A 27,678-nucleotide genomic window follows, 5' to 3' on the forward strand; every position below is an offset into this window, starting at 1 on the left:
TTCACACTGTTCCCCAGGTGCACGCACAATCTGTGTGTGGCTCAGGTGCTTACACTGTACCTGTCACCATAATATTTCGCCATGGGGATGTGGCGGGGAGTGTGCAGTAAATGATCATTCTTCCTAAGTTTGTTAGTCATTGCACAGGACCCCATTGTGCCAAGTGCTCTAAAAACACACACAAAGATGTTTCCTGGCCCACGGAGTTTGCAAATGGAAATGTAAAACAGATGGACATAAATGGGGATGGGCAAGGAAACAAAGACAATATTCATCAGCCTTACGAGCAGTGCCATCAGTATAACTGTGGCCTAATCATTGTCAACTTTTTTAAATAGGATGAATTAGTGGTGTAGATTTTTAAATGACCTTTCATGAGCTGCCTACAATTACATGAAAACAAGTCTGTTTCTTAGCTTCTACAAAATGTTAACACCTTGAAAAATCGAGTGACAGGTGTCACCTATCCACACTATAAAATGTCCATGTTCTTTAGCTGATAACATTTGCTTCTTTGTTCAAGTATAATTGTTTTATTTTTTTATTCCTATCAGACACCCAAATGAAGAAAAATACAGGTCTATTCGGATTGGAAATCCAGCGTTTTCTACTCGGTTGTTACCTGTCAGAGGAGCAGTTGAATGCTTGTTTGAAATGGGATTTGAAGAGGTCAGTATTTTAGATGTTTGACTTCCAGCTATACTGTGGTAACTTCAGCAGTGTTTCTTCTACAGTGTAATAGGTAATTTGTTGTCCTCGTGATTCACAGTTAACCTTACAATTGCAAGGCTAGAATACTTTCTCTTGGGACTGCATCTTGACATGGTGTGAAGATTTATGTTCCAATGACCCTGAGAGCTATGCTGCTGGAGTTTAACTCCTGGTAGAGCCACTCAGGCTTGGGTTGTATCATGCAAGCAAGGTACTAACAGACTTCAACAGGACTTTATTTACCAAATGTAAAACCTCTTTACAAAGCTGCTGCATCCCTTTGTAGCTCTCACTCAGCCCCAGCTAATCTTCTCTCCTCTCCCCTCCCCCCCTTCCTGTTTCCTGTGTTTCCAGATTCCCAACAGCCAGTGCTCCCAGTTCTAATAATTACAAGCAGCATATAAAATACCACAGCTGGACAAGTCAAAGGATAGGCACCAGATTTTTAAAACATCTATTTTGGGGATTAAACAGATTCCTAAGCCCTAGTAGGCAGCTGGTCTAAGGAAAAGGCATATTGGCTACGTCTAGACTGGCATGATTTTATGGAAATACTTTTAACGGAAAAGCACGTCTAGATTGGCACGGATGCTTTTGTACAAAAAGTGCTTTTGCGCAAAAGCATCCGTGGCCAATCTAGACACGGTTTTGCACAAGAAAGCCCCGATCGCCATTTTAGCCATCAGGGCTTTTTTGTGCAAAACAGTTCTTCCCTGTCTACACTGGCCCTCTTGCACAAGTATTCTTGCCCAAGACGGCTTTTTCCCGAGCGGGAGCGTGAAAGTATTTGCGCAAGAAGCACTGATTTTGTACATTACAAAGTCCGTGCTCTTGCGCAAATTCAAGCGGCCAGTGTAGACAGCTGGCAAGTTTTTGCACAAAAGTGGCCGCTTTTGTGCAAAATCTTGCCAGTCTAGACGCACCCATTCTGTATTCAAACTGAGATCGTTTCACCTGCTAGATAATTATGGCCCATTGACTTCAGTGGAACAGTTGGGTTCTACTTTAATCTGCAGTGGCGTTAGCAGTCTAATTTTGGCACTGTTGCACATCCTGGGCACTGAGCTGTTGTTACCTTTTTTTCAATTTGTTTCACCTGCACTTTGCAAAGAGCTGTGTTGTCAAACCCATTCATTGCAACGTTCTGCAACAGTAGACAAAATAGCCAACAAAAACAAGAGAGTGTGATTAGTCATGTACATCTTAGTACCACTTTAAACAATTTTTTGTACAGGTCCATAGTCCTTATTGCTTGCTTTCTCTTCACTCGCTCTGTTCTTTAGATGTTCTATGGTGACAGCAAATGTGGTGATGGGAACAAGGAGAGGAGGCTGCCTGGGGTCCCTAGTCACAAACCTGCATTCAACCATCCTCTGGCAGTGCTGGTGTGTTGTTGACTTGGAATGATCTTGGAATCCATGTTCTTTTTGTGCAACAAATCAACCCTCTTTAAAGATAATGCTGCTCTGTCCAGTTCAGGGAAGGGGAAGAAATGGATCCCTAAATATCACTCCATTATCCATTTACTAGCTGGTCATCCAGTGTGTGGTTCAAGAGCAGCACAACACGCAGAACACTAAACTTGGAAGTCTGGAATGTCCTCACTCTTTCTGATGATATTGGTAGGCTAGAAAAGTACACTGCATTCCTTGGAAGACATCTCGCCAAATACAACATTGATATACCAAGTGAGACACATCCCCTAGGCAAGTCCCATCTTGAAAATGTCTGTTATAATATGTAGTAATATAGTCAATTAACCAATAAGCAAAAGCTTATAGGTTAATGCTATAGACTATTTGCTTTTCCCCCATCTTTCTCTCCCTCCCTCCCCATTCCTGCCAGTAAGTTTTTTAGCAGGATGGCCAGCAGCCCGGCTCAGTCCTGGCTTGTACTGGGTCCTGGACCTACCCCCGCTGTGGCTCTGTGTTTAAAGTGTATTAGGAGCCAGGCAAGCAGGCAGCCTGGCTCCGTTTCAGCTCATGCTGGGTCCAGGAGCTCAGACACCTTGCCCCCGGACAGGGGCTTCCCGGGGACTATAGAATAGTCAACTAACCGATAAGAATTTGTGAGGTTAATCGACTGTTCAGTTAACTGATATTTAACATCCCTATTATGAATACACATTTACTGGCTAGGCAGGTCCACAGAAGAGTGGAGGCCATTGGGAGTGGTCTTTGCTATTTGCATGTTTGTTGCACATGTACACATAATTGTGTACCAAAAGGAATAAATGATTGCCTAATTGTCCTGCACCTCAGCTTGACATCTGCATGTCATGTAACAGTTGAGTGCATGTGTACCAATGGTAACATGTTGCAACATTGTTAAAGAAAATCAGTGAAGACCTGAACAATGCCATAAACTGTGATGTGATGAATTAATCATCCTAGGCAACGTTAATACCAGAGAAAGTTGTAATCACAAAGCTTTGTCTAAAAGAAATTGGTGAACGTAGGTGTGGGTACAAATGGCTCATTACTCCTCACAAAAGTTAATGGAGAACTAGCTAGTCATCAAAAAATGATAATTTCAACAAGCAGCAAAGTGCAAAACAAAACGGATGCATCCCTGTTTGTTGGCATTTGACTAACATTGTGTATCAGTACAAACATTGGAATATCAAAATCACCTGTGCATTGCAGGGACTCTGCCTGGTAATCTTTTAAGGCAGTGGTTAGGAATCTTTTTTTTTTTTTTGGTAATGGGCTTCTGACCCACAAAAAAATCAGTCGGGGTCTACGCACAAATGAGGAGCAAAAAAAACCCCAAAAACCTCAGTCTCATTGACCCAGCTTCCACTCACACAGCTCAGGGTGCCGGGGCTCTCTCCATACTCCAGCCCTGCAGGGGAGGCGCTGGCTCTTGGAGCTTCGCACACAGTAGGGTGAGCTAGAGCTCATACTCCAGCACCTGGGATGTGGAGGGGGGGACTGCTGAGGTTTGGAGACTGGCTGCAGGTCTGGCATACAAGTGCTGGCTCCCCTTACTTCAGCGGCAAGCCACAAGCTTTGATGTGGGACATAGATTCTCCACTGCTGTTTTAAAGGCAACAGTGTTATGAATATGGATAGGAAACATCAGGGAGGGTTTGACAAAAATGATTCTGAGATAAAGCAGTTCTAGAGATCCATGCACACACTCCACACATGAATAACTTATAAAATCCCATCTATTAAAAAGAAGGCTTATTCACATTATAAGTGTAATGTGGAAGCTAAGCTTTGCCTCATGAAGGATAGCTGGTAGAAAACGAAAGCCAAGCACTTTCAATCAGCGGAAGGCCAAAAAACCCAAACCTCCAAACAGTTTTTGATGAGATGAAGACTGTGTATGGCCCGCAGTCTATTGGGTTACGCTATCTGGAATATAAATGTCTCTCACCCACTGACTGACTGCCAACAAATTCTGAACAATGAGGAAGTATGGATAGCTGTTAAGTAGTGCATTGGGTCCAGGTGGTATTCCTACAGAGATCTTCAAATGTGAGGGCCAGAGAATTGCTGGATTAGAAGGGAGCTGATCAGGAAGTACACAGGCCCCTGCTTAAAGTTTTGTGGACAAGACGCTGTCTCAGGAACTTAAAGGTGTCAACATTTTCCATTTTTACAAAAGGAAAGCAGTCAGTCTTCTTGCGATGACCATCATGGCATTTCACTTTGTCACTGCAGGAAAGATATTCACCTGAGTCATGCTAAACTAACTGATCAATTTGCAGAGAAGACTGGTGTTTTCTATGTGGCTTCCATCATGGGCATGGTACTTCAGATGTGATCTTTTCACTCCAGCAAATACAGCAGAAATGTCGGGAGCAAAATCAAGACCTATATGTAATTTTTATCTGTCTTATTAAGACCTTTGATTCTGTAAATTGAGATGGTTTGTGGACAGTCCTCCACCAATCCAGTTCCTTTCAGTTTGTCAGCATTATTAAATCTTTTCATGTAGGAATTCAAGCTCATGTACTTGACTAGGGCTGCTTCTCAGTTCTTCTGATGTCACCAATAGAGTAAAACAAAGTTATGTTCTTATCCCAATAGTATTTAGCATTGTGTTTGCAGTTGCTCTACAGCGTTTCTCAAAACTATGGGCCGTGGCCCAGTACCGGGCTGCGGGAAAAAAATACCGGGCCTCAGCGTGGCTGCCAGGGTGTTCATGCAGTGCCGGGTTCCCCAAGCCCTCAGCTGGGCTGGGTGGATGCAGCCGTATGTTTCAGGCTCCCGGCAGTGGCATAGTGAGGGTTACCAGGTGAGCTCTTATTGCTGGCTGTGGAGGGGGAGGGGAGGTTGGATATGGGCCACAGGGAAGCAGGATCAGGGTAGTGAAGCTGCCCGAGGGAGATAGGGAGGGGAACCGGCCGGCAGAAGCAGGGCTGGCTGCGGGAGGGGGGAGCAGTGGGTCTGGCCAGGGGAGATCGCGGGGGTGGAAGGAACCAGCTGGCGGGGGCAGTGAGGCTGGCTGGGGGAGATCGCAGGTCTGGCTGGGGAACCGGCCGGTGGAAGCAGGGCTGGCGGGGGCAGCAGGGCTTGCCAGGAGAGATGGGGAGAGAATCGGCTGGTGGGGACAGCGGGGCTGGCCCAGGACGAGACGGGGGGAGAGAATTGGCCAACGGGGAGCGGAACAGTTCAGGGCGCATGCAGATCCTGACTAAACATTTAAAAGCAGTGCCTTTTAAATATCCCCACTGCTGACAGTGAGGTTTAAAGGCACTGCAGTGTGTCAGAATGGAGAGAACCTGGGGCATTCACCATCCGGAATGAGAATATGGATAAAAAATTCCAAAGATGGTGTCAGCTTTCTGAAAATAAATGAGCCCCTTTTCAATACATGATGTGGTGGTGCAGGGTTTTATTGGATTACAGTCCATTTTTCCAATCCATATTCCCTTAACTTCCTGGTAAGAATATTGTGGGTGGCCATATCAAAAGCTTTGCTAAAGCTGGCCCTGGGGACTTCGGGAGGACCAAAAACAACGTATTTGCATATTTGTCATTTGCTTAATGAATATGCAAATGAATTTTACTGGTCCTCCCAAAGCTCGTGAATGGATTTACTGGTCCCTGTGTCAAAAAGTTTGGGAATCCCTGCTCTAATAGATGCATCCAGAGACATTGATAGTGGTATTTATATGAAGTACCATATGGCTGGAGATGTCTTAAATCTGCATTGCCAGTGCATAAAGACAAAAGTTATCAAGGCAAATATTTAGAAATTACTATTGCTGATAATTGTAACTTACTGGCCTACAACCTCAAAGACATTCAGTTGCTCATTGACTGCTTTGCATGTGCAGCAAAATATTTTGATTTGACAATCAGCCTAAAGAAGACAGAAGTGACAGTCTGAGCTCCACTGGTAAGTACTGCAGCTTCTCCTGCTCCCAACTGTTTTATGTATTACTGAAGCTTATTGACAACTCTTGCTAACTAGACAGTGTTGTTTTCTGAACTACAGTGATTGACAACACCCTTCCAAAATGCATTGGTGCAGCCCCATCACTGTTGCTTTGGAGAACCCTCCACACTTCTTGAAGTAGAAATAGATTCTAGTTTTAATTTGTGTATGTAATATTTGAGGGAAAGCTAAATTAAAAAAGCTAATTTTAAAAAGGTTTTGCTTTCAGAGCTGTATTTGGCTCCATCAGTGCTCTCATCTCTTGTGGGATTGAGTTCCCTAATCTAGGCCCAATGTCAGTTCTGGTGGAAGTTCTGTCTTTGGCACTTATGAGCCTCCCTCTGTGGATCACACATTATAACTGCCTTGGTAGAAGGCAGCTGTCATGGGAGAGCCTGAATGCAAAGTAAGAGGTAGTCTCTCAGGTTGCTAGGGCTAATCTCATGAAGAAGTCCAGAATAACACCTTGAATGACCCAGTATTCAACTGAGAGTCCTTGTAGATAATTGCACTACACTGTGACTCTGTTCAGGGACCCGTGTTAGTAAGCAAAATGCTGCTGTGTTTCGTGTGACTTAGAACTTTGAGAGTATTCAGCTTCATCTACATATAGGGGTTGTGGGAATCCAAGATGGAGATCACAAACTTCTTTTCAGTAGCCACCTGCAGGGTGTTTGCGTGTGTTAGGTGTGCGGCTGTGGTCCAGCTCTGTATGTTAATCTATCTTTCTCAGGGATTTGGACGGGGGAAGAAATCTAAATTACAGTTGTGCCATCTCTTCAAGACTGTACTGGGTCAACACTCTCCTTGTAGCACCATGGTCATTTCATTACTTCTGGGTTTCCCTTCAGGCTTGGCAGTTTCCATACTTCCCATAAGATCTTGCACAGCTAGCACACACGATGATGTTTAGAGGAGAAATTGGACACTTTCTCTATTGAAGTAATAAGATAAAATATCAACACAAGGCCCTTTTCCCTCTTCTCTCCTCTTAATTGCTAAAGATAGGCACATTCCTTAAGAAACAATCATATCTGGTTCTAGTTTTTCTATATCTATAAGGATAAGGATTCCTCTTCTTTGCAGCAAGGCTAGCAGAGAAAGGGTTAAATAGCATTGTTTCATTTGCATGCACTAAATACAGAAAAAATAACTTTTCCATATTTCTTACATTTCAGGGAGAAACTCATCTTGTTTTCCCTAAGGAAGCCTCAATCGAACAGCTACACAAAATCCGAGATCTGATTGCTGGAGAGAGAAATAGCAGATTAAATAAATCAAGTCAAAACCAAAGATCGGGATCTTCTCAAACTGTAACCAATATGCAGCCTACTGCACCTCAGTCTTCAAGAGCTGCTGACTCAACACCAATCCCTGTCAATAGGCAGTTACAAACATCAGCTGCACAGTCCACTACAATGGTAAGCACCATTGAAAACCCTCTTATGTACCTACCATGTAAAAAGGATTGTATTTATAAGACTTGGAAGATCTTTCATGAGGGCAGAAGTAGAAGTAACAGCTAAAACACTGGGGAACACAAAAAAATTAATTGTTCTGATAACTTTCTTAGGAACATCTTTTTCCCATTACATTAATGAGATTGTGGAAGATCTTTGCCTACATCCAGCCTTACAGCTTAATGTGCTATGGGCCCAGCACAAACGTGATGGAACAGAAAATGTTTTTGGGTATGCAATTTCTAGAACAGGATTCATTGAATGGATATTTTTAGTTGGTAAACTTTTCCAAAGTAATAATGGCATTTCCATAACATTGGTGGAAATAATAAGGAAGATGCTTAGCTTTTCAAGTTAATCTTGGTTTTTAACTTCTGTTCTTGAAAAATCTGTATCCCCATTCTTAGTTTCACCATCACAGGTCCTAAATTAACTCAAGGCTTGTGTTTAGAATACCTTCTTCTCTTGTGTGCTTCTCAGAACAAGCTGCCCAAAGAATTAAGAACATAACAATGACCATATTGGGTCAGACCAAAAGTCCATCTAGCCTAATATCCTGTCTTACAGTAATGGCCAATGCCAGGTGCCCCCAGTAGGAATGAACAAAATAGGTAATCATCAAGTGATCCCGCCCTTATTGCCCATTCCCAGCTTCTGACAAACAGAGGCTAGGACATCATTCCTACCCATCCTGGCTAATAGCTATTGATGGACCTAACCTCCATGAATTTATCTAGTTATTTTTTGAACCCTATTAAAATTCCTGGCCTTCACAACATCCTGTGGCAGGGAGTTCCACAGGTTGTGCATTGCATGAAGAAGTACTTCCTTTTGTTTATTTTCAGCTTGCTACCTGTTAATTTCTTTTGGTGACCCCTAGTTTTTATAGGAACAAGTAAATAACTTTTCCTTATTCACTTTGTCCACACCAGTCATGATTTTACAGATTTCTATTGTATTCCCCAGCCTTAGTCTCCTCTTTTCTAAGCAGTTAGAAAAATGCCCATACTTTTAATCTCTCTTCATATGGCTGCTGTTCCAAACCCCAATAATTTGTGTTGCCCTTCTCAGAACTTTCTCCAATGCCAATATATTTTTTGAGATGATGCAACCACATCTGTACGCAGTATTCAAGATGTGGGTGCATCATAGATTTATATAGAAGCAATAAGATATTCTCGGTCTTATTCTCTATCTCTTTTCAATGATTCCTAACATTCTGTTTGCTGCTGCTCATTGAGTGGATGTTTTCACAGAACTATCCACAATGACTCCGAGATCTTTCTTGAGTGGTAATAACTAATTTAGTCCCAATCATTTTGCACATAGAGATGGGATTATGTTTTACATTTATCAGCATTAAAATTCATTTGCCATTTGTTGCCTAGTCTCCTAATTTCCAAAGTGTGTTTTACAAGTGACGTTTTAGCCATCATGTTATATTGCGTTAGCTAGATGTTGCTGTTATTACTGTTGGGTATTTATTGCCTCTTTAAATTGTCTTAAACTTAATCATTGCTGCTCTGATCTAGAGACTTATCATTAAGATAGATATCCAATTTTATCACAAGTATTTTTAGTAGATGTCATGGATAGGTTGCAGGAAATAAACACAAATTCACTGAAGCTCGTCACCTGCCCCGAGTTCTATTAAAAATTCCAGGAAGAGAAGGGGACAATAGGGACTAACTGTCTGATCCCCGCTGGCTGCTGCTCCAGTACTAGGGGCTCCGCCAGTTGCATGCATAGGTTTAGAGCATGCCTGAGAAAATCCAAGTGTTTCCGTGTAGGCCATGAGATCAGATCATTGAGGAGGTCTGTAAAGGTTGGTCACTGTAGACATGGAATCTGGGGATTCCGGTACCATGGTGAGAAGCAGCAGCTCTGTAAGAAAGTTGACAGTGCTTCCATCTGGAGATCTGTAAACCACTAGGAGTCCTAGATTCCTTTTTTCCCCGTAATCTCGCTGTACATATGAATTTTCTGGGATGGAACATCTTCTGAATACAATAATCTCTCTCTGTATAAAAAAAGGTTTTTCCTGCCAAGCAACAAAATGTCAACATGCTCTCACATTCTTTGGGTGTATGAGTGTAGTGAGCTGTGGGCGCAGCCCCCTACTAAGATATTTAATAAATTATAAATGAAGCTTTTTGCTAAAACTGTACAATATTTGACCATTTGCAAACATCAAAAATTATTTAAAATCTTTTAATGAAGATTGTTGATTTCTTGGGGAAATACTGGTTTTGGATGGGACACAGGTAAAACTGGCTTAAACTGGGAAAATAACTGCATCCGGTCCTGCAAGTTCAGCAGACATAGAATGAATCTTTTTGAACATCAGATACATCTATTGGAAACTAAAAATAGGCTCGCTCTATCTACTAAATCAGAGTTGGTCTTCTGCTGCAGAATGCTGTGCAACCAGACGGACCTGAACTGTAGTCTGCAACTCTGCATGTTTCTGATTGCTTAAAGTTTCAAGCCTACAATTCTGTATTATTGTCATTTTCATATAATCAGATGTTTTGACTTGTTTATATAAGATTGAAAACTGAAATGAGTCATGATGTATTTAATTTCCTTGACAAAATACAAAATCAAAATGTATAGAGACATTCAGATGTTCAGTATTATAGTTACATGTAATAATATTATACCCACTGCCATTTTACTTGCTTTATGTATAACAATAAATTAAATCTACTAGGGGGCTGTGCCCCCTGCTCGCTTTGCTCACCAACCCCTCTCTCTCTGGGGGGGGAGATGTCTGGCCGGGGGGAGGATGCAGGAGCAGGCTGGGGTGCAGGGCCTGGGTGAAAGGAGTGAGTGAGGTGCTGGGGGGGTGCAGAGTCTCGGCAGGATGATGAGGAGCATGGCAGTGCGAGGTTTCAGCAGGATAGTGAGTGAGGAGGCTGGGGGTGCTGAGTCTCAGGTTGGGGGGAGTATGAGTGAGTGGGCTGGAGATGCAGGGTCTTGGCCAAAGGTGTGTGTGAGGGGGTTGGTAATGTGGGGTCTCAGCCGAAAGTGTTTGAGACAGGGCTGAAGGGGCGGAGAGGGGGGAAAGCTCATGGCTCCCTCCCTCCCAAAACGGCTCCCCCTCCACTCCCAGCACTGGGGAGGGAGGCCACACAGCTCCAGCCCTCCCAGGAGGGGGGAGGGCGCACAGCTCCTGCCCCCACCTCCCCCATGATGGGGAGGACCTGCGGCATTGGGGGAGGGGTCAGGGAGGGAGAAAGCTGGGCGGCTGAGGGCAGGAGGCAGCAGACAGAATGACATGATGACATCATGCTGTCATCCCTCAGGAAAAAAACTTTTATATATAAAGAGAGATGAATCTACTACCTTATATAACCACAATTTGAATATATAACTAAAACTTAATGAAGCATGTGCATTAATGAAACAGTTTTTGAAATAGTTGTAGTTTAAAACATTTTCTAACTATTATTTTCAAGGGTGGTAGTAACCATGGTTTTACTAGGTATGTAAACGTGTAACCAAGTACAAGGTTAACCGATGAGCCTGGGCTCATTGGTTAACGCTCATTGCTACATGCGTACATCCCTCCCTTCTCCCCGCTGCCTCTGTATCAGAGGCCGGGGGAGTGGGGAACTGACTTTTAAGCTCCCTGGCAGCACTGGTTCCCATTTCCCCCTCTCCCTCTCATGTGAACTTGTAACCCCTAAAAATGTCATCAGTTACACATTTACACAAATAAATGCATGTTAACATCCCTAGATATTACAGTATTTACCAGACCCAATTTTTACCAGTACCTTCCCAAATTCTGCATGCAACTGCATGGAGGTGAATCAGGGCAGAGAGTGTGGCCAATTATATTAAACCAGTTACCTACAGCTGATGAGCTCCAGGAAGAGCGAAACCAGTTCCGCCCTATTTCAACAGTTATGAAAAGTTCGGACTGGTCCTGTAGTACTGTCCTGTAGTTAAAGGGTCACTCCTGAGTTTAAAAATAATGCTTTGACAGAAGCTCTCTTCTTGTCATTCTTCTACCCACCTACAATGTCATGTTTGCTCTTGGCCTTCCATACGCAGGTGTCCCAGTGCTTATGAAAAATGCTAGATTAACACCGCTGAAGAATGCTCTAGCCTCAGACAGAATTCAGCAATAATATTGCATGCTTCCCTGAGTGTGCCTTGACCATATTCTGGAAGGACAGACTCTAGAATAAGTTCTTAGTTTTTGTGTCCAGTCTTTAGCTGTTGTGGAGGCTCTTATGTGGCCACAGACTTTATATAGCTCCTCTAACTATCAAATAGTAATCACTACAGGCCAAGAAAAATTCTAATGGCCAAAAACTGGAGCAATCAAAAGTCTGTTCTGGACAAGCAAAAACTGAATGATTTACTGTCTACTGGACAGCCCTTAACTTAATTCTCCCATCTCACTTTCCTTGCCCTGCTATGCAAAATGGAAGGGCAGGAATGCTTTTGTCTGCTTAGCTACTTCTGTGCTAAATTCCTCCGCTAATTACTAGAGCCCTGAACCGATAAAAATGTCTACTCATGGATGCAGATCTGTGGATAGACATAGGGATCCACAGGACTCTACTCCTAAGAGCCACTGCAGCCAGTGGAGAGGAGTGTTGTCCTGTAGCACCTGGGAGCCAGTAGTCTATGACAAGTGCTTCTCCTGGGATCATCGCTGCGCTGTATTCAGCCCCACCACCAGCCGGGCTGTACGACATGAGACAGGAGACACCATGGCTGGCAGCAGTGCTGGGGACAGTGTAGACACAGGGTGCTGACTACTGGGCACAACAGGGCCACTCTCCTCTCCTTTGGCTATAGTGGCTCTTGGGAGAAGAGCCCAGTAGGTTTGTGGAACCCCCATGTCTATCCACGAATATTTGCATCCGCAGGTAGACATCTCTATCTGCACAAGACTTCACTAATTTTTTTAGTAGTGAAGGTGCCATGAGTTTAGCAAGCTATAATTGTTGTTAGATGGTGCTCAGAGAAACTGACTGGGGGAGGCCAGTTCCCATTTTCATTGATTAAGGCATCTAGTCTGATCTCATTGGCACAGGACTGAATTAACAGGACATATTACATGCACCATCAGTGAGAACACAGCTACAGTATTGAGTCCAGATCTATACTTTGTCACAAGTAAGATATTGAAAAGTTGGAGAGAATCAAGGAAAGGCAAATAAAATAAGGGAAGATAATAATTTGAGTGAGTGAACAATATATATGCATAATTTGGTTAGAGATGGATAAGGGGAGAGGAAAATAATCTACAGCTACTGGAAGGATATAAAAGAATTGTGTAGAAAGGCTCTTGGGAGGAGGGCTAATTCGTAGTAATGGAATGAATGCAAACAAAGGAAAGTTTAATTTAGATCTCAGGGAATGTTTCTTTACAATGAGATCCATTAGGGCAGTGTTTCTCAATCAGTGGTACGAACACCATCACGATACTCGAGAGAAGTCTGGGGGTTTTGTCAACACAACTGAAATTTGGAGAAAACTGAATTTTTGTTTTAAGTTTTACAGCGTTTTATTATTTTTGTACTTTTTAACCCCAAAAATTTCATCGCCTGCCTGATTAAGTTGTTTAAACAAATGTGTTGAAACAGGAGAAAAAAAAATGTGTGTGTCTGAAAACTGTAGGTACTGGGAGTACTTATATTTTTTTAAGGGGGTACTTTATTAAAAAAAAAAAGGTTGAGAAACACTGCATTAGGGTATATGAGTTAAATAAACAACCCACTTCACATAGTGATTCAGTTTATCTGGCTACTGCTGGCCTCCCTGAACAGTCTTCAGCCAAAGAGTGCCCTTTTACAGACAAAACTATGGAAAAATAAAGAAAAATTCCCCCCACTCTTTTTGAAACATGTTTTAATCTCAGACCAGCAGAATGCTAATTAGAGGAGCATTCCTCAAATATGCACTAGTGAACTGAACATGCTTTTGGTATCACTGAAATCTGTTTGCATTGGAAGTATTGACTAAAGTGAGTTGATAACATGAGAGCCAAAGGAAGAAGGAGGGGGAGCAAAAAGGGGTGAACTGAGAAGAGCAGAAAGGAATGTACACATTTTTCTCTTCTATGGGAGATGAATTTACAGGAGGTGAATAAAATGCTGAGGTTACATGACCCAAGATGGCAGTATTTGACTGTGACACACTCTCCCATCAAGACCCAGTTAACTTCAGTATGAAATAGCATTAAGTATGATGCCATCTTAGGCAGCAGGTAGTAAATGATTTTAACTATCAGAAAATATGACCATTCTGAATGAAAAGCAGCAGAAACAGATAATACTAGTGAGAAAGGGGGAGGAGGGGTAAATCTGCATCTCAGAGCACATAGTGAGTCACTGCTACATTCACAGAAAACAGTTTCTCTTCATATCTAGATTTAAGTTCCTTGAAAGTAGGAATAAGAGATCCTCCGGAAAAGGCTTTATTTTCCGGAGAATCACGTCTAGACTGGCGCATTTCTCCGGCTTATCTCCAAGCCGGAAAAAAGCAGCAGCCACGTTAATTCAAATGCCGCGGGGGATATTTAAATCCCCCGCAGATTTGCCTATTCCAAAGTGCTACATTAGCATCCCTTTTCCGGAAAGGGGTGCCTATGTAGACATAGCCCCAGGGTCTGTTCAGACCCTTTTTTCAGGGCACTGTTTGTTGGTTGTATTGACCTAAAAACAGTTCAATATAAACCCAACAATTACCTTTTTCCTCCCAGAGCCTTCCTGTTCCTGGCAGCTCTTCTCCAGCCTAGAAACATTGTTTGGGCATCCCCCAATATAGGAGCGAACCTGCTTCTATATTTCTTCTCTTCAACTGAGCTCTTTCAGACTTTATGGGAATTGGTTGCTTATCAGACAGTCACCAGACCTCTTCCCCTCTACCAGGCCCAAACACCTGTTTTTAAAGGGGCTGTGCCTCAAGAGGGTTGGCTTGCCCCGGACCTCCTGAACCTGAAAGAGGCAAGCCACCATGGAGCTTTGGTTTAAAATGATACCCAATAATTCAAGACATAGTGGAATGGTCCATCACAGGATCTCTGACAGAATCCTCTTACAAAACAGCCAAACTGAACAAAAGGAGGGACATTTTAGGAATATATAGTTCTATGGCTAGAACATGGAATAAGTTTGTAGAAGTTGGATTCTAGCTACATATGAAAGCCTAAAAGAGAAACAGTAGATTATTGCACTGAAATAGATCGTGTAAATGTTTAATAGTGACATCAACTCCCAACATCCATCAGATATAATTCTTCATGACCCAATATTTGGGGGTAATTAATTGGAAGGAATGATCTTCTGCATCTGTCCACAGCTCCTGGCTGCATGGGCAAAAAGCTTTCGTAACTTGATATTCTCTTTGATCAGGTGTCTACAAGTCTGTATCTTATCTCGCCATACTATATAAAACAGCAGATTACCTAATAAAGCAGTATAGATGATGTAACAACCTTTTATCTATGGAGGCAGCAGTCCCACTTTTATTAAATTAGGAGCTTAAATGTCATTGTGTACAACCATATTGACATGTTAGCCAAGAGAAAGCGAGGTTTAATGTGTAGAAGTGGGGTGCTGATTCTGAAGCTTGTAGATCAGCTGGTCATACCCCGAAACTAACCATGTTCCCCAGAGGAAGGCCATCTATGATTTAGGTCAATAAATTGTTACCCTCTTGAGAGCCCCCTGAAGAATACCATGCCCTGTAATCCTTACCAAAGGAGGAGCCCTGTGATTCTACCATCAAGTAGAAGCAATAGGTACCATCCCACAGCAAATTAGTTAAGGGAAAAGTATCTCAGCAAAGACAGCATAAATGTTGAAATACAAGCATGTGAGTGGGAAGTCCAAAAGCGTACTGAAATTAGTCATTCAAATAGCCGTCTTTAGTTTTGGTTTTGCTATTTTTTTAAAATGTGACATTTTAATTAATTTATGGGTGATTGTTTGTTTGGGTTTTTTTTTATTGCAGTTGGAGAGGAAAAAGGAAAGGTATGTCCTGCCTACACAAAACAGAAGGTTATTGTGGCAGGGAAGAAGGCTAAAATAATATGGCTGTCACCAAGCAGGCCAACTGAGTGATGATCTTTCATTGCTAGTAAATGTGTATGGCAAGTGTGAAGAATGAAAGTTGCAAATCTGGTAGCTGAATGGTACCAGCTGAGACCTGCTCGAAGATCTGAGTCAAAAGAGACTGCTGAACATACAATGTTGAGCTTGATAGTTTCCCACCATTACCTCAGTAAGCTTCACCTTAGGCCACATAGTAAATTGATGAAACAGAAGGACATGAGTATCTATATGCCATGATAGTTATTATGAGTTCTTCATCAACTGTTGATTTACCTCCCCCAAATCTTGGGTTGCACCATAATTTGTGCAACAAAGGGCATAATGCCCAGATTAGGGTCCCCATCAGAAATGAGCACAGTCATGCTCCTTATGTCCCATTCCTAATGTGCTTCATATAGTACAGTAAAATGGACTTCTAATCTGAGACGTCTCTCAGAAAGGAAAAAGTGTATGTGAAGCCTATCCATTGTGAATGAGAATGGCCATGAACCACTTTTGTCAGTACCAAATCTCTTGCATCTTAGCTCTAGAACTCTGCTGGCCTTGCTTTTAGAGTAACTGTCAAATACCTTTCCCACTAGAGGCAAGAAAAAAAATTGGGAATGTTATTAGTACAGTAAACTTCTGATAATCTGGCACCTTTAGGCCCTGGGGGATGCCGGATTATCAAATATGCCAGACTATCAGAAGGGGGGGGGCTATAAGGGGTCTGGGGTGGAGTGGGTGGGATGCGCCCCTTGGGCTGTGGGACCAACCCAGCAGCACCCCAGCTGCTCTGCCCCAGACTTCCCCAAGTCAGCTGCTGCTGAGACTGACCAGCGGCTGACTCTGGGAAGCCCGGGGCAGAGCAGCTGGGGTGCTCTGCTCCGGTTTCCCGAAGTCAGCCACTGGTCAGTCTCAGCAGTGGCTGACTTAGGGAAGTCTGGGGCAGAGCAGCTGGGGTGCTGCCGGGCTGGTTCCGCAGCGCTGAGGGGCAGTGCAAGGGGACCAACCCCGCAGCACCCCAGCTGCTCTGCCCCAGACGTCCCCAAGTCAGCCGCTGCTGAGACTGACCAGTGGCTGACTTCGGGAAACTGGGGGCAGAGCTGCTCCAATTGTCCAGCTGCCTGGAGCACTTCCAGGTTCCAGATGGTGCCAGACCATCAGGAGTGCCGGACCATTGGATGCCGGACCACTGGAGTTTTACTGTAATGCCTATAACATGCATATCCCTGAGAGTGCAAGTTTGATGAAGCTGAGACATATATTCATGTAGTGTAATGTAGACTGGGCTTGACATGACTAATTGGACACGGGTCAGGACTTATTTTTTGGAGACAAGAGTAGGCTCAGCAGGCTGAAAACAGAATGTCTGTACTAGCTAGCAAAGAGAGAACACCCAATAAACCATTTACAAAGGACAGAATAACTGACTACAATGAGCCTAGAAAGATGAGAGGGAGTTTGGGTGAAGGAGGCAGTTGTGACCATGTAGGTCATGTCTGAACAGTATGTGCTGAATAGAGATTGTTTCCTAGAAAGTGACCAGGCAAATCCCAAAACGTGTGATGCAATGGTTAGTAAAAGCAATGTAATGTATACAAAGGGAAAGGATTGCAGTATAACTTTGGATGTGTGGTACGCCCTATACCCATCCACTATGCTTGAGTGTGTGATCTACTCAGAGTAGCTTTGCTGTATGGCCAAAAAAAATATCTGAGTGACAGAATCTGAAGTTGAACTAAGTTCTGGGACAGGATAACTGGTTTAGTCAGTGTGAAAGGCTATGTGGTACAGCAAACACAATAAAGGTGAGAGTTCTGGGACTAGAACCAAGATTTCCTTAATCTCACTCCAGTTCTCAGGATCTTGTAACAAGAATTGCTCAGAAGCCTTACCAATAGGCATCATTACCTGCATTAAAGGGTTATTCAGCAACTCTTTGCTGGTTGTGATTTGCATGGAAATACAAAACAGTTAGTTTTAATCTCTTGATCCCTTCCTTCCAATTTCAGAGAATTATCCCATAGGTCAGGGGTGGGCAATAATTTTTGATGGGGAGCCACTCCAAGATTTTGAAAATAGTCAAGGTCCACACATTTCTGTGGAGGGGGTGTGCAGGGTTTAGGATGGAGGTTGGGTACAGAAGGGCACAGGGGGTAAGGGGCTGGGGTGCCGGAGATGGTGTGAGGTCTGTGAGGGAGTTTAGGTGAAGGAGGGGGTTGTGACCTTTTTTAGGGGATTGGGGTGTAGGTCAGGGAGGGAGTGAGGTGCAGGAGACGATTCTTGCATGGGGGAGGGGTGTGGATTGGGAGGGGTGTGGGTACAGGCTCTGGGAGGGAGTTGTGACCTGGGGCAAGAGGAGTGCAGAGGGTTTGGAAAGTGACCTGGGGGAGGGAGTTGGGGAGCAAGAGGGGCTGGGGTTCCAGAGGCAGTCTTTAGCTGAGAGGCACTTACCTAAGCATCTCTCGGCCTGCAGCACTCCCAAGGCAGGCTTGGCTCCCTGCCTGGTGCAGCCCAAGAGCATTGAAAATACAGCTTGCTTCCTCTATGTGGCTCTCCACTCTGGAAGGGATGAGAGGCTTGTGCTGCCCCCATCCCCCAGGCCAATCTCTCAGCTCCTATTAGCTGGTTATTTCTGACCAATAGGAGCTGAGCGATTGCGCTGGGGGTGGAGAGATCACCCGAAACCTCCCCCCTTGCCCCTGCAGAGTAGAGTGTCACATGGAGCAGCCCTGTGTTTAAAATAGAGGCTGCTGCATGCCTGAGGGTCCCAGGAGGGGCATCCGTGGGATTGATCCGGCCCGCAGGAGATATCTTGCCCACCCCTACCCTAGGTTATAGAGATATACTAACTCACTCTCTGTCTCCTCATTTGCCATGGCTGCTACATTGTCAAATTCAGCAGCTTCAGCTTGACACATACGTTTTCCATTATAGCTAAAAAGTTTTCAAATGCTCTCCAGTCAAACTCAGCTATGTATAACTGTTGCTCTAGAAATCAGTTCATCAGGAGCAACAATATGCACAAATGACAGATCCAAGAATTGGAGTATTTTAGATTCCTTGGAAAGAGCATACAAAGAGAAGTAAGACAACAGTAAAAAATTGCCATAAGGAATGATTTTTGAGTTCTTTCTCTATCAATTCATGTTTCAATCACACTATCATGAAAAATTTAAATAGTGCTCAAAGTTTACATTCTTTGTTCTAATTTTAGCATGTTATTCATATTTTTACCCAAAAAAAGTTCAAAAATCCTTTTAACTGAAATCTGTAAAGCAATCTGAACTATGGAGTCATGATCAGCAACTCTATAATAAATATATACACAAGATTACAAATTAATGAACCAAGACCAGATGTTTTGAAATAATCCAATTACAAGAGAATGGTTTGCACAGATTGTAATAATACTTATTTTTTTTCCATATTAGGAGGCTGAAACAGTCTTCTTTAAAACCCTTCAATCAAACTTTCAGCATGTGCAAGTATATGAGAACCAGTCTCTTCAGAAAAAAGCACTGGCTTCTATCCCTGTCCAAGATTTGAAAGAGAGAGCTCAAGAAAAGTTAGCACAAGCCAAAAAAGTGGATGGAGGTATTAGTTCTGATAATTTACAAAACACTAAAAATTCTAAGTTAAATATTTGGGCATAATGTGCATGTTTACAGAGAAAGATTGTCACTGTTTCTGTAAAATCCAAATACTCATTTTAAATTACACTAGTATTCATAATGTGTATAGTATGCCTTATTCATTTAGTGTATCTTCTTCATCAAAAAAAAAAGTGTTTCTTTTGGAGAATTAATGCTAATCCCTAGTTTGTTTTCTTTTTTCAAAATCAAATTGAATGAAATGTTGAGGCTCATAGTTCTTTTGTCCTTCAAGTTCACCTGTTGAATGCCAGCACATCATATACATTCAGAATCCATGTATGCAAAGGGCTGAAACAAAGTACTGTATTCTGTACAGATGGGGCTTTGAGAAGTTTCATAAATTCAGGGTAGCTGAACCATTTCTTAAATTTATTAACCCTCTGTACTGTCTTCCATTTTCATCTGTCCTCTTATCCACTGCACAATAATATTTTAAATTTGCTCTTCCTTCGCATGCTTTTCTTTTATGTCCATCTGCTGGCCATCTGTTCATGGCTGCAAATGGGAGGAGATATGAGAGAGCAAAGGAAGTTTACTTGAATTCAGACTTCTGAACTAGCAGCAAACAGCACTAGAGGCACCAGGATTCTGTACATATTACTTAGCTACTTGCATTTGGAATAGAATGAAGATAATAAATATATGTCTTTAAAGAAAGGCAGAGCAATTTAAATTGATTAACATCACTTAATTTTTTTAATCAGGATTCATATAATCTCGAGAATATAAAATTAATTTGAAAACTTGTATTATTTTAACTTCAGTTTAAAATGTAAAATTAACTAAATTGCAAATGCTGCTGCTTTTTAAAAACACAATTTAGGTAATTTTTTTTTCTGATTTGTACAGAAATACAATAGGCAAAAACTAAAACAGTGGAAGCTAAGGCCTTGCTCCTACAAACAAGTGTGATACTTCACTCACAAGAATAATCCTTTTGATTATGTGCCTAAAGTGAAGCATATGCATAAATGTTTGCAGCATCAGGCTTTAAAATTGTATTTTTAATAAAAACTAGGGGCCTGCACCCCCTGCTGGTTACTCTCGCCAGCCCTCCTCTCACGGGCTGATTTCGCTGCCAGAGAGTCTGCTATGCTTCCACTGAGCCTGGCTGCGCTCTCCATGGCCCCAAATCACTCGCACCATTCTCTGCTCCCACCACACCCCTGGACAGACTCCTGTGTCCAAAGCCTCTTGGCCCATCCCTCCTACTTGCAGCCTTCAATCGCCAGCCAGCCCCCATCACCCCACATCCTTCCCGCTCCTGCCCCACCCACCAATAAAATAGTTTATTCGCGTGCAAAGTTCAGAGATGGGCAGGGGGGAGGCCACGTGGCTCTCAGAGCACCAGGGAGGGGGGAGGTCACCTGCTGCAGGAGCCACGCGTCTCGTGGCTCCCGCCTCTCTCCCCCCAAGCATGGGAGAAGGCCGTGTGGATTGCAGCCCCTGTGACTCCCTCCTGAGCATGGGGGAGGTAGGAGGCCGCGTGGCTCCTCTCCCCCACCCCCTTCCACCCCAGAGCACCAGGGAGGAGGAGGGGGAACTGGAGGATGGCGAGATAATAAAGGCTCTGAGCCCACTGGCTGCCTCATCAGCACCAGGCCCTACTCAAGGCACAGGCTGTCTCTTGGCCTCCATGGTGGCACTTCCCTCTCCTTCTCGCATTGCTTCCCCTACTTGCAGCACTAGCTACCCCTGGAACTTGGTCACCTGCACAGCCGTGGCAGTTACCAGCCCCAGCAGTCATATATCTCTCACCTTCTGCCACTGCCCTCATCGTGGATGCCTCCGGACTCCCACTCCAACCCCAGGCTCTTTCTGGGAGCACAGCCACAATGCACTGGATTGGTTCCATTTCTGAGGTAGACCCTACTACAGAGGAGGCTGCTGGGGCAGGAGCCAGGGTTGGGGAGACCGGGGAAACAAGCCCCCTAGAAGGCCACCCAGAGAGGGGGAAGAGCCAGATTATGCTGCAGCCAGCTCTGGAGGGAGTTCTCCCCTTAGAAGTGTATCCTTGTGTGACACAGCAGGAGGACAGTAGGGCTATGTCTACACTAGCGGCTTCTTGAGCAAGAACATCTTGCGCTAGGGTTCTTGTGTAAGAACTCTTGTACAAGAAAATGTCCACACTGCCTTGTGCCAGCTGTGTTTTTGCACAAGAACATCCATGGCAATGTGGACGCTCTCTTGCGCAAGAAAGCTCTGATAGCCATTTTAGCCATAGGGCTTTCTTGCGCAAGAAACCCTGGCCAGCATCCAAGAGCTCCTGCGCAAGAGGGCTTACACCTGTTAAAAAAGTGTAGCTCTTGCACAAGAAGCCTTCTCTTACCACACTGTACTGTAAATTTCCTTGCACAAAAGCAGGCGGGCCATGTGGGCGCTCTTCGGATTCTTGCGCAAGAACTGCCATACTTGCGCAAGAAGCCACGAGTGTAGACATAGCCTAGGGGTCTGGGAGTGTCCCTTGTTTCCCAGCAGCATTGTGGAGCTGAGACCTGGTGGTGGGAAGGGAATGGCTCATCACTCAGGCCCTATGTACAGTGCCTTGCTTACGCATCTCAAGGATTGCATTGTCCAGCATGCATTGTGAGGGGTTGGAGTGAAGCTGGGTCACTGTTTACAAAGCTCAGTGGGAGGAGGCTCTCCGGCTGAGGGGGGAGGTGCGATGGGATGCAGAGTGACGCGATGATATCACTCTGTTGTTCCACAGAAAAATTTTTGAGAGAGAGAGAGATTACTGTTTGTGGCATAAAATCTTTATTACTTAAAAACAAAATTGCTTCCGTTTTAACAGTGAAAAGTTAGACTTTCAAGATGGTAAAAATTTTTTTAATTTTTATGCACACAATCCAAAAAATTCCAAAACCCCAAGGGTAAAATTAGCCTTCTGTACACAGATTTAGGCATTGAAAGGTGAGATTTTTCAAAAGTACTATAGTGACTTAGGAACATAAGTTCTATTGACTGAACTGCATACCCTGATGGAAGACTATTAGAGAATTTCAGCTTTTTCTTCTTTTGGAAAATCACTACATTACAAAGTTATGTTGGTTACAAATATAGGATGGGGTAATTGCTTATTAGTTTTAAATTTGGGATTGTGTTCTGATTATAAGAATTTTAAAATGTTTTCACTAAGCATTTAAAGTATGGAATTATCTAAAAGAAAAAAGTGTAAAATATGAAATTCTTCTAACAATCATGAAACTAAAAAATTACTACAAAACATCCACTATATCAAATTTAAACTAAAATGGAGAGAGCAAACTACCTAGTAACATATTATAAACAAGAAATATTATGTTATTGTTATTATTTAACTTTAAAAAAGTTGATTTAAACCAAAACAATTGATTTTAACCAAAAAATTGATGTTTTGATATTTTTAAAATAATTATTCTTATTTACTGTGTTTTAAGGGTATGGAGTTTGTGTTCATGTGACCCCATCCTCTAGAGCTGATAAGTCCAAAGTGGCACTCAAGGTTTCAGACCTTGCACCTTAAACTCAGGTGTAAAATAGTGTAATAAAAACATTGCTATTTGTTAGGCGATGACAACTTAAAAGCATTGGTACTGTATTAATTTTAATTTTTAAAGACATATAAAAAGATAGACTCCGTTGAGAATGGGCCGTATGAAAGGAAATAGCTACTGTTGCTAAGAAATAATCTACCCTGCCAGTTTCCTTGTAAATCTGTCACTCTTGTATTAAGACAGCCACCTGGAGAAATTACCATTGCTGTTGGAGATCTGTTATTACAGACAGATATATAAAACCTTTGGGATTTTGAAGACCAAATCATAGTCTATGCTTTTTGGCTCATAAAGACCATCCTAATAAAGTTATGGTCATTTGAACAGGAGATTACAATGCTTGTCTTCACCCTTGTAGGCCACCTACTATTAGCAATGTAAATTGTGTAACTTTTGTGTGATCTCTAGGTATTTTCAAACAATAATTTCTTGTTGAGCTGGTCATATTTGTCATTATTTCTATGCTGAGCCTTTCATGCACGATTTACTTTATGAACCCAGAGAAGAATATTTATGTAATCGTAGCAATTTTCTTTCTATAGAGGGGCATGATTATATTCACCACTAGCCAACAGAAAGAAAAATTGTACTTTGATTGAAATTACCTCATTCAGCTTCTGGCAGACAGCTCAGAGAAAAGACAGCAATAAAATATTCACAGATCATATCCAGCATATAAGCAATAGCTGTTATTTCTGTAGAATCATTTATGTAACATTTTAAATTTGTATAATGCTGAAAAGGAGATTTTATTAAATCAAAATCCAGTCTTAAATACCAGACTTGTTTACTTGTGTTTTGCTTAATGGACTGTCCCTTTTTATCATGTCTATCACATTTCTAGCGATATAAATTTAATGGAGTTGGTGACACAAGGTGCAAATCAGGTTCATAAAAACATAAGAATAGCCATAGTGGGTCAGACCAAAGGTCCCGCTAGCCCCATGTACTGTCTTCTGATAATGTCCAATGCCAGATGCCCCAGAGGCAAATGAACTGAGTAGGTGATCATCAAGTGATTATTTCCTTGTCACTCATATCCATCTTCTGGCAAACAGCATCCCTAGCCATGCTGGCTAATAGCCATTGATGGACCAGTCCTCCATTAATTTATCTAGTTCCTTTTTTAATTTAGTTATAGTCTTGGCCTTCACAGCATTCTCTGGCAAAAAAATGCCATATGTTGACTGCATTGTGTGAAGAAATATCTTCTTTTGTTTTAAATCAGCTGTCTATTAATTTCATTTGATGGCATCTAGCTTTTGTGTTATGAGAAGAAAATAACTCTTCCTTATGTACTTTCTGCACACTAGTCATGATTTTTATAGATCTTTATCATATCCCCCCTTAGTCATCTCTTTTCCAAACTGAAAAGTCCCAATTTTACTAATCTCTCCTCATATGAAAGCTGTTTCCTGCCCCTAATCATTTTTGTTCCCCTTTCTTGAACCTTTTGCAATTCCAGTCTATCTTTAGAGATGGGACAACCACATTTGCACACAGTATTCAAGATGTAGATGTAGCATAAAAGGCAATATGATATTTTCTGTCTTATTATCTATCCCTTTCTTATTGATTCCCAGCATTCTGTTAGTTTTTCTGACTGCTACTGCACGTTGAGTGAATGTTTCGGAAGAATTGTCCACAGTAATACCAAGCTCTCTCTCTTAAGTGGTAATAGCTAATTTAGACCCCATCGTTTTATATGTATATTTGGAATTATATTTTCCAATGTGCATTACTTTTTATTTATCAACACTGAATTTTATCTGCCTTTGTGTTGCGCTGTTACCCAGTTTTATGTGATGCCTTTGTAGCTCTTCACAGTCTACTTTGGACTTAATTATCTTGAATAGTTTCGTATCATTAAATTTTGCCACCTCACTGTTTACTTATTTTTCCAGATCATTTATGAATACACTAGACGATTTTCCTGGCATTGCTTGGGTCTTAAACTCAATTAATTTTTGTCATTTAAATCATTGCTCTGGCATCAGGCAGTGGCTGAGTATGTAGGCTGCCTCAGGGAGAGAGGACTATCTCCCCAACTCTCTCTCTTTGCAGCAGCTTGGGTCCAGATGAGAAGCACCTCTCCCTGGCCACTGCAGCTCCAGTGTGCACAGCTGAGGGAGAAGTGCATGTCCCCAGGCTGGGGCAGGTCCAGGTTCAGGTTCATCTGCCCCCTTCGCTTCCCAGTCAGAGTGAGGAATGGACAAACTGAACTTTCTCCTTGCTCCATGATGAAGAGGAACAGCTAGAAATGTTCCCTAAAGGGCTCCGGGGTGGGGAGAGGGAGTGGGAGGCTCTGAGCTGGGCAGTCCACCCCCAGCCAGTCCCTTTTGCCTGCCTGGTGATTGCTTCTCATAAAACCATACAGAAAAAAGACAATCCCATTCCAAGCATATCCCATTTTCATGGCAAAACCAAACTCTTATGTTGCTCTAATGGCTATTCCTCTTATGATAAGAGGAATCTGTACACCGAATTTGGTGGTCCTGGCTCTTACCATTTAAGGGGACTTCTTGAACAGACAGACTCACTTGCTCCCTCAGATATATAATAGATTGAATAGTACTGATTCCAGTATAGACCTCTGGTAAACACCACTATTTACCTCTCTCCAGTCACAAAACTGACCATTTATTCCTGCTCTTCGTTTCCTATATTTTAATTAGTTGCCAGTCCATGAAAGGACCTTCCCTCTCATCCCACAACTGCTTACTTTACTTAAGAGCCTTTGGTGGGGGACTTTCTGAAAATCTAAGTTCACTATATCTACTGAATCACCCTATTCCGTATGCTTGCTGATCCCTTCAAAAACATTCTAGTAGATTAGTATGGCATGATTTCCCTTTAGAAAAGACATGTTGACCTTGCCCCCAAGAAATCATGTTCAGCTGTGTGTCTCTCAATCTTTGTTCTTTACTATAATTTCAGCCCAGTTGCCTGGTTCTAAAGTCAGCCTTATTGGCTTGTAACTGCTGGGATCGCCTGTGGAGCCTGTTTTAAAAATTGGCATCGCATTAGCTATCATCCAAACATTTGGAACAGAAACTGTTCACATTTGAATTCCTTCATAACTCTGGATAAATGCCATCTGGTCCTGGTGACTTATTACTGTTTAGTTTATCAATTTGTTACAAAATATTTTCTAATGACACCTCAAAATGACACCTCAAAATGATAATTCCTGAGATTTGTCACCTAAAAAGAATGGCTCAGGTATGAGAATCTCCCTCTCGTCCTTCAGCCATGAAGACTGATGCAAACAGTTCATTTAATTTTTCACCATGGCTTTATCCCCAGGAGTACTCCTTTAGCATCTCAATTGTCCAGTGGCCCCGCTGGTCGATCAGAAGTCTTCTTACTTCTGATGTACTTTAAAAATTGCTTTTACTTTTTGAGTCTGTAACAAACTGTTCTTCAATTTTTGTGTGGCTTTCCTAATTGTATTCTTTCACTTCATCTGCCAGAATGTATGTTCTTTTCTATTTTCTGCAATAGGATTTATGTTTTTTAATTGTGGGTATACATTTAAGTTGAGCCTCTATGATGGGGTCTTTAAAAAGTTTCCATGCAGCTTTCACGGATTTCACTTTTGACACTGTATCTTTTAAAAGTCTGTATAACTTCCTTATTTTTGTGTAGTTTATCTTTCTGAAATTAAATGCAGCTTTGTTGAGCTGCTGTGGTGTTTTCCTCACCATAGTGATATTACATTTAATTTTATGGTCATAGTTAGCAAGCAACCAGATTTTCTGCTCCACTTCGGACTAAATCAAGAAGAGCCTCTTCTCTCATTGATTCCAGGACCAGCTGTTCCACAAAGCAGTCATTGAAGGCTTCGAGAAACTTTGCATCCCATCCTGAAGTGATATGTTCCATTCAACATGTGGATAGTTGAAATCCCCCATTATTATTGAGTTTTTTATTTTTATACTCTCTGATCTGCCTGAGCATTTCACAGTCACTATCATTATCATGGGCTGTAATTTATACATTATGCTGAAAATGTATTATCTGAGCATGGAATTATTATCCATAGAAATTCTATGGTACAATTTTTACTTCATTTGATTCTACATTCTTTCACATATATCACCACTCCCCCTCTTCTCCCACCAGCAGATATATTTTGTCCATTCAGATACAGCTATATCCTTCAAATATATTTTGTACCCTTGTATTATTGTGTCCCATTACTTATCCTCATGCCATCAAGGTTCTGTAATGCCTATTATATCAATGTCCTCTTTTAAGATGAGGTACTCTAGTTCACCAGCCTAGCTCATTTCTGCACACATCTTTTTTTCAGAACATTAAAAAGGTGGTGCAACTTTGGTTTTGCACAGAATCTTTGTTATAAAAATATATTAGTACAATTTGTAAATGCAAACAAACAAATAGATAAATATATAGGCATTAACATTTGTCATCTTGGTTATGAAAGAGCAAATGTCAGATTTATGATGAACATTTATGAATAGGGAGAAAGGAAGACCCAGGATATAGTTTTAAAATATTTGTAAGTTAAAGGCGGTAAGGAATTGGAAGAAGAGATCTCAGAACTGGATTTTAAAAATCAGTCAGGTGCAGTTAAACTGTTTCAGTTGGTGGGATATCAACAGCAAAAGAGAAGGCTCTATCGCCTGCTACAAATAGATGGAAAAACAGGACAGAAGAGTCTAATGTTCAAGCATAGGGTAGCTGGATGTAAAATAGAAAGACATGGTGCCAGACAGGAAATGTCTAGTTAATATACGTTGACCTGAAAAAATATACTTGTTTAAGAGTTATGAAGTAAATTAAAACTTTGTTTACAAACCTTAATTTTGGAAAATATGCTAGATGCTCTACA

The 27,678-nt window shown here is 42.1% G+C and overlaps 1 protein-coding gene across 9 annotated transcripts in view; it reads left to right on the forward strand.

Moving 5' to 3' along the window:
• NGLY1 (N-glycanase 1) overlaps positions 1-27,678 on the forward strand; it is a 43,891-nt gene that overhangs the window by 4,047 nt on the left and 12,166 nt on the right. For 8 of the 9 annotated variants that reach the window (XM_075922020.2, XM_075922029.2, XM_075922025.2 and 5 more), the window contains exons 3-5: positions 555-669; positions 7,284-7,526; positions 19,063-19,225. In XM_075922020.2, the coding sequence (XP_075778135.2) occupies positions 555-669; positions 7,284-7,526; positions 19,063-19,225 (521 nt within the window). Of the gene's footprint in view, positions 1-554; positions 670-6,004; positions 6,067-7,283; positions 7,527-19,062; positions 19,226-27,678 lie in introns of those variants that run through there. The other variant, XM_089776631.1, reaches the window with a different exon arrangement.

Source organism: Pelodiscus sinensis, chromosome 2 (assembly GCF_052426305.1).
Source record: "Pelodiscus sinensis isolate ZL-2025 chromosome 2, ASM5242630v1, whole genome shotgun sequence".
Classification (NCBI taxonomy): Eukaryota; Metazoa; Chordata; order Testudines; family Trionychidae; genus Pelodiscus; species Pelodiscus sinensis.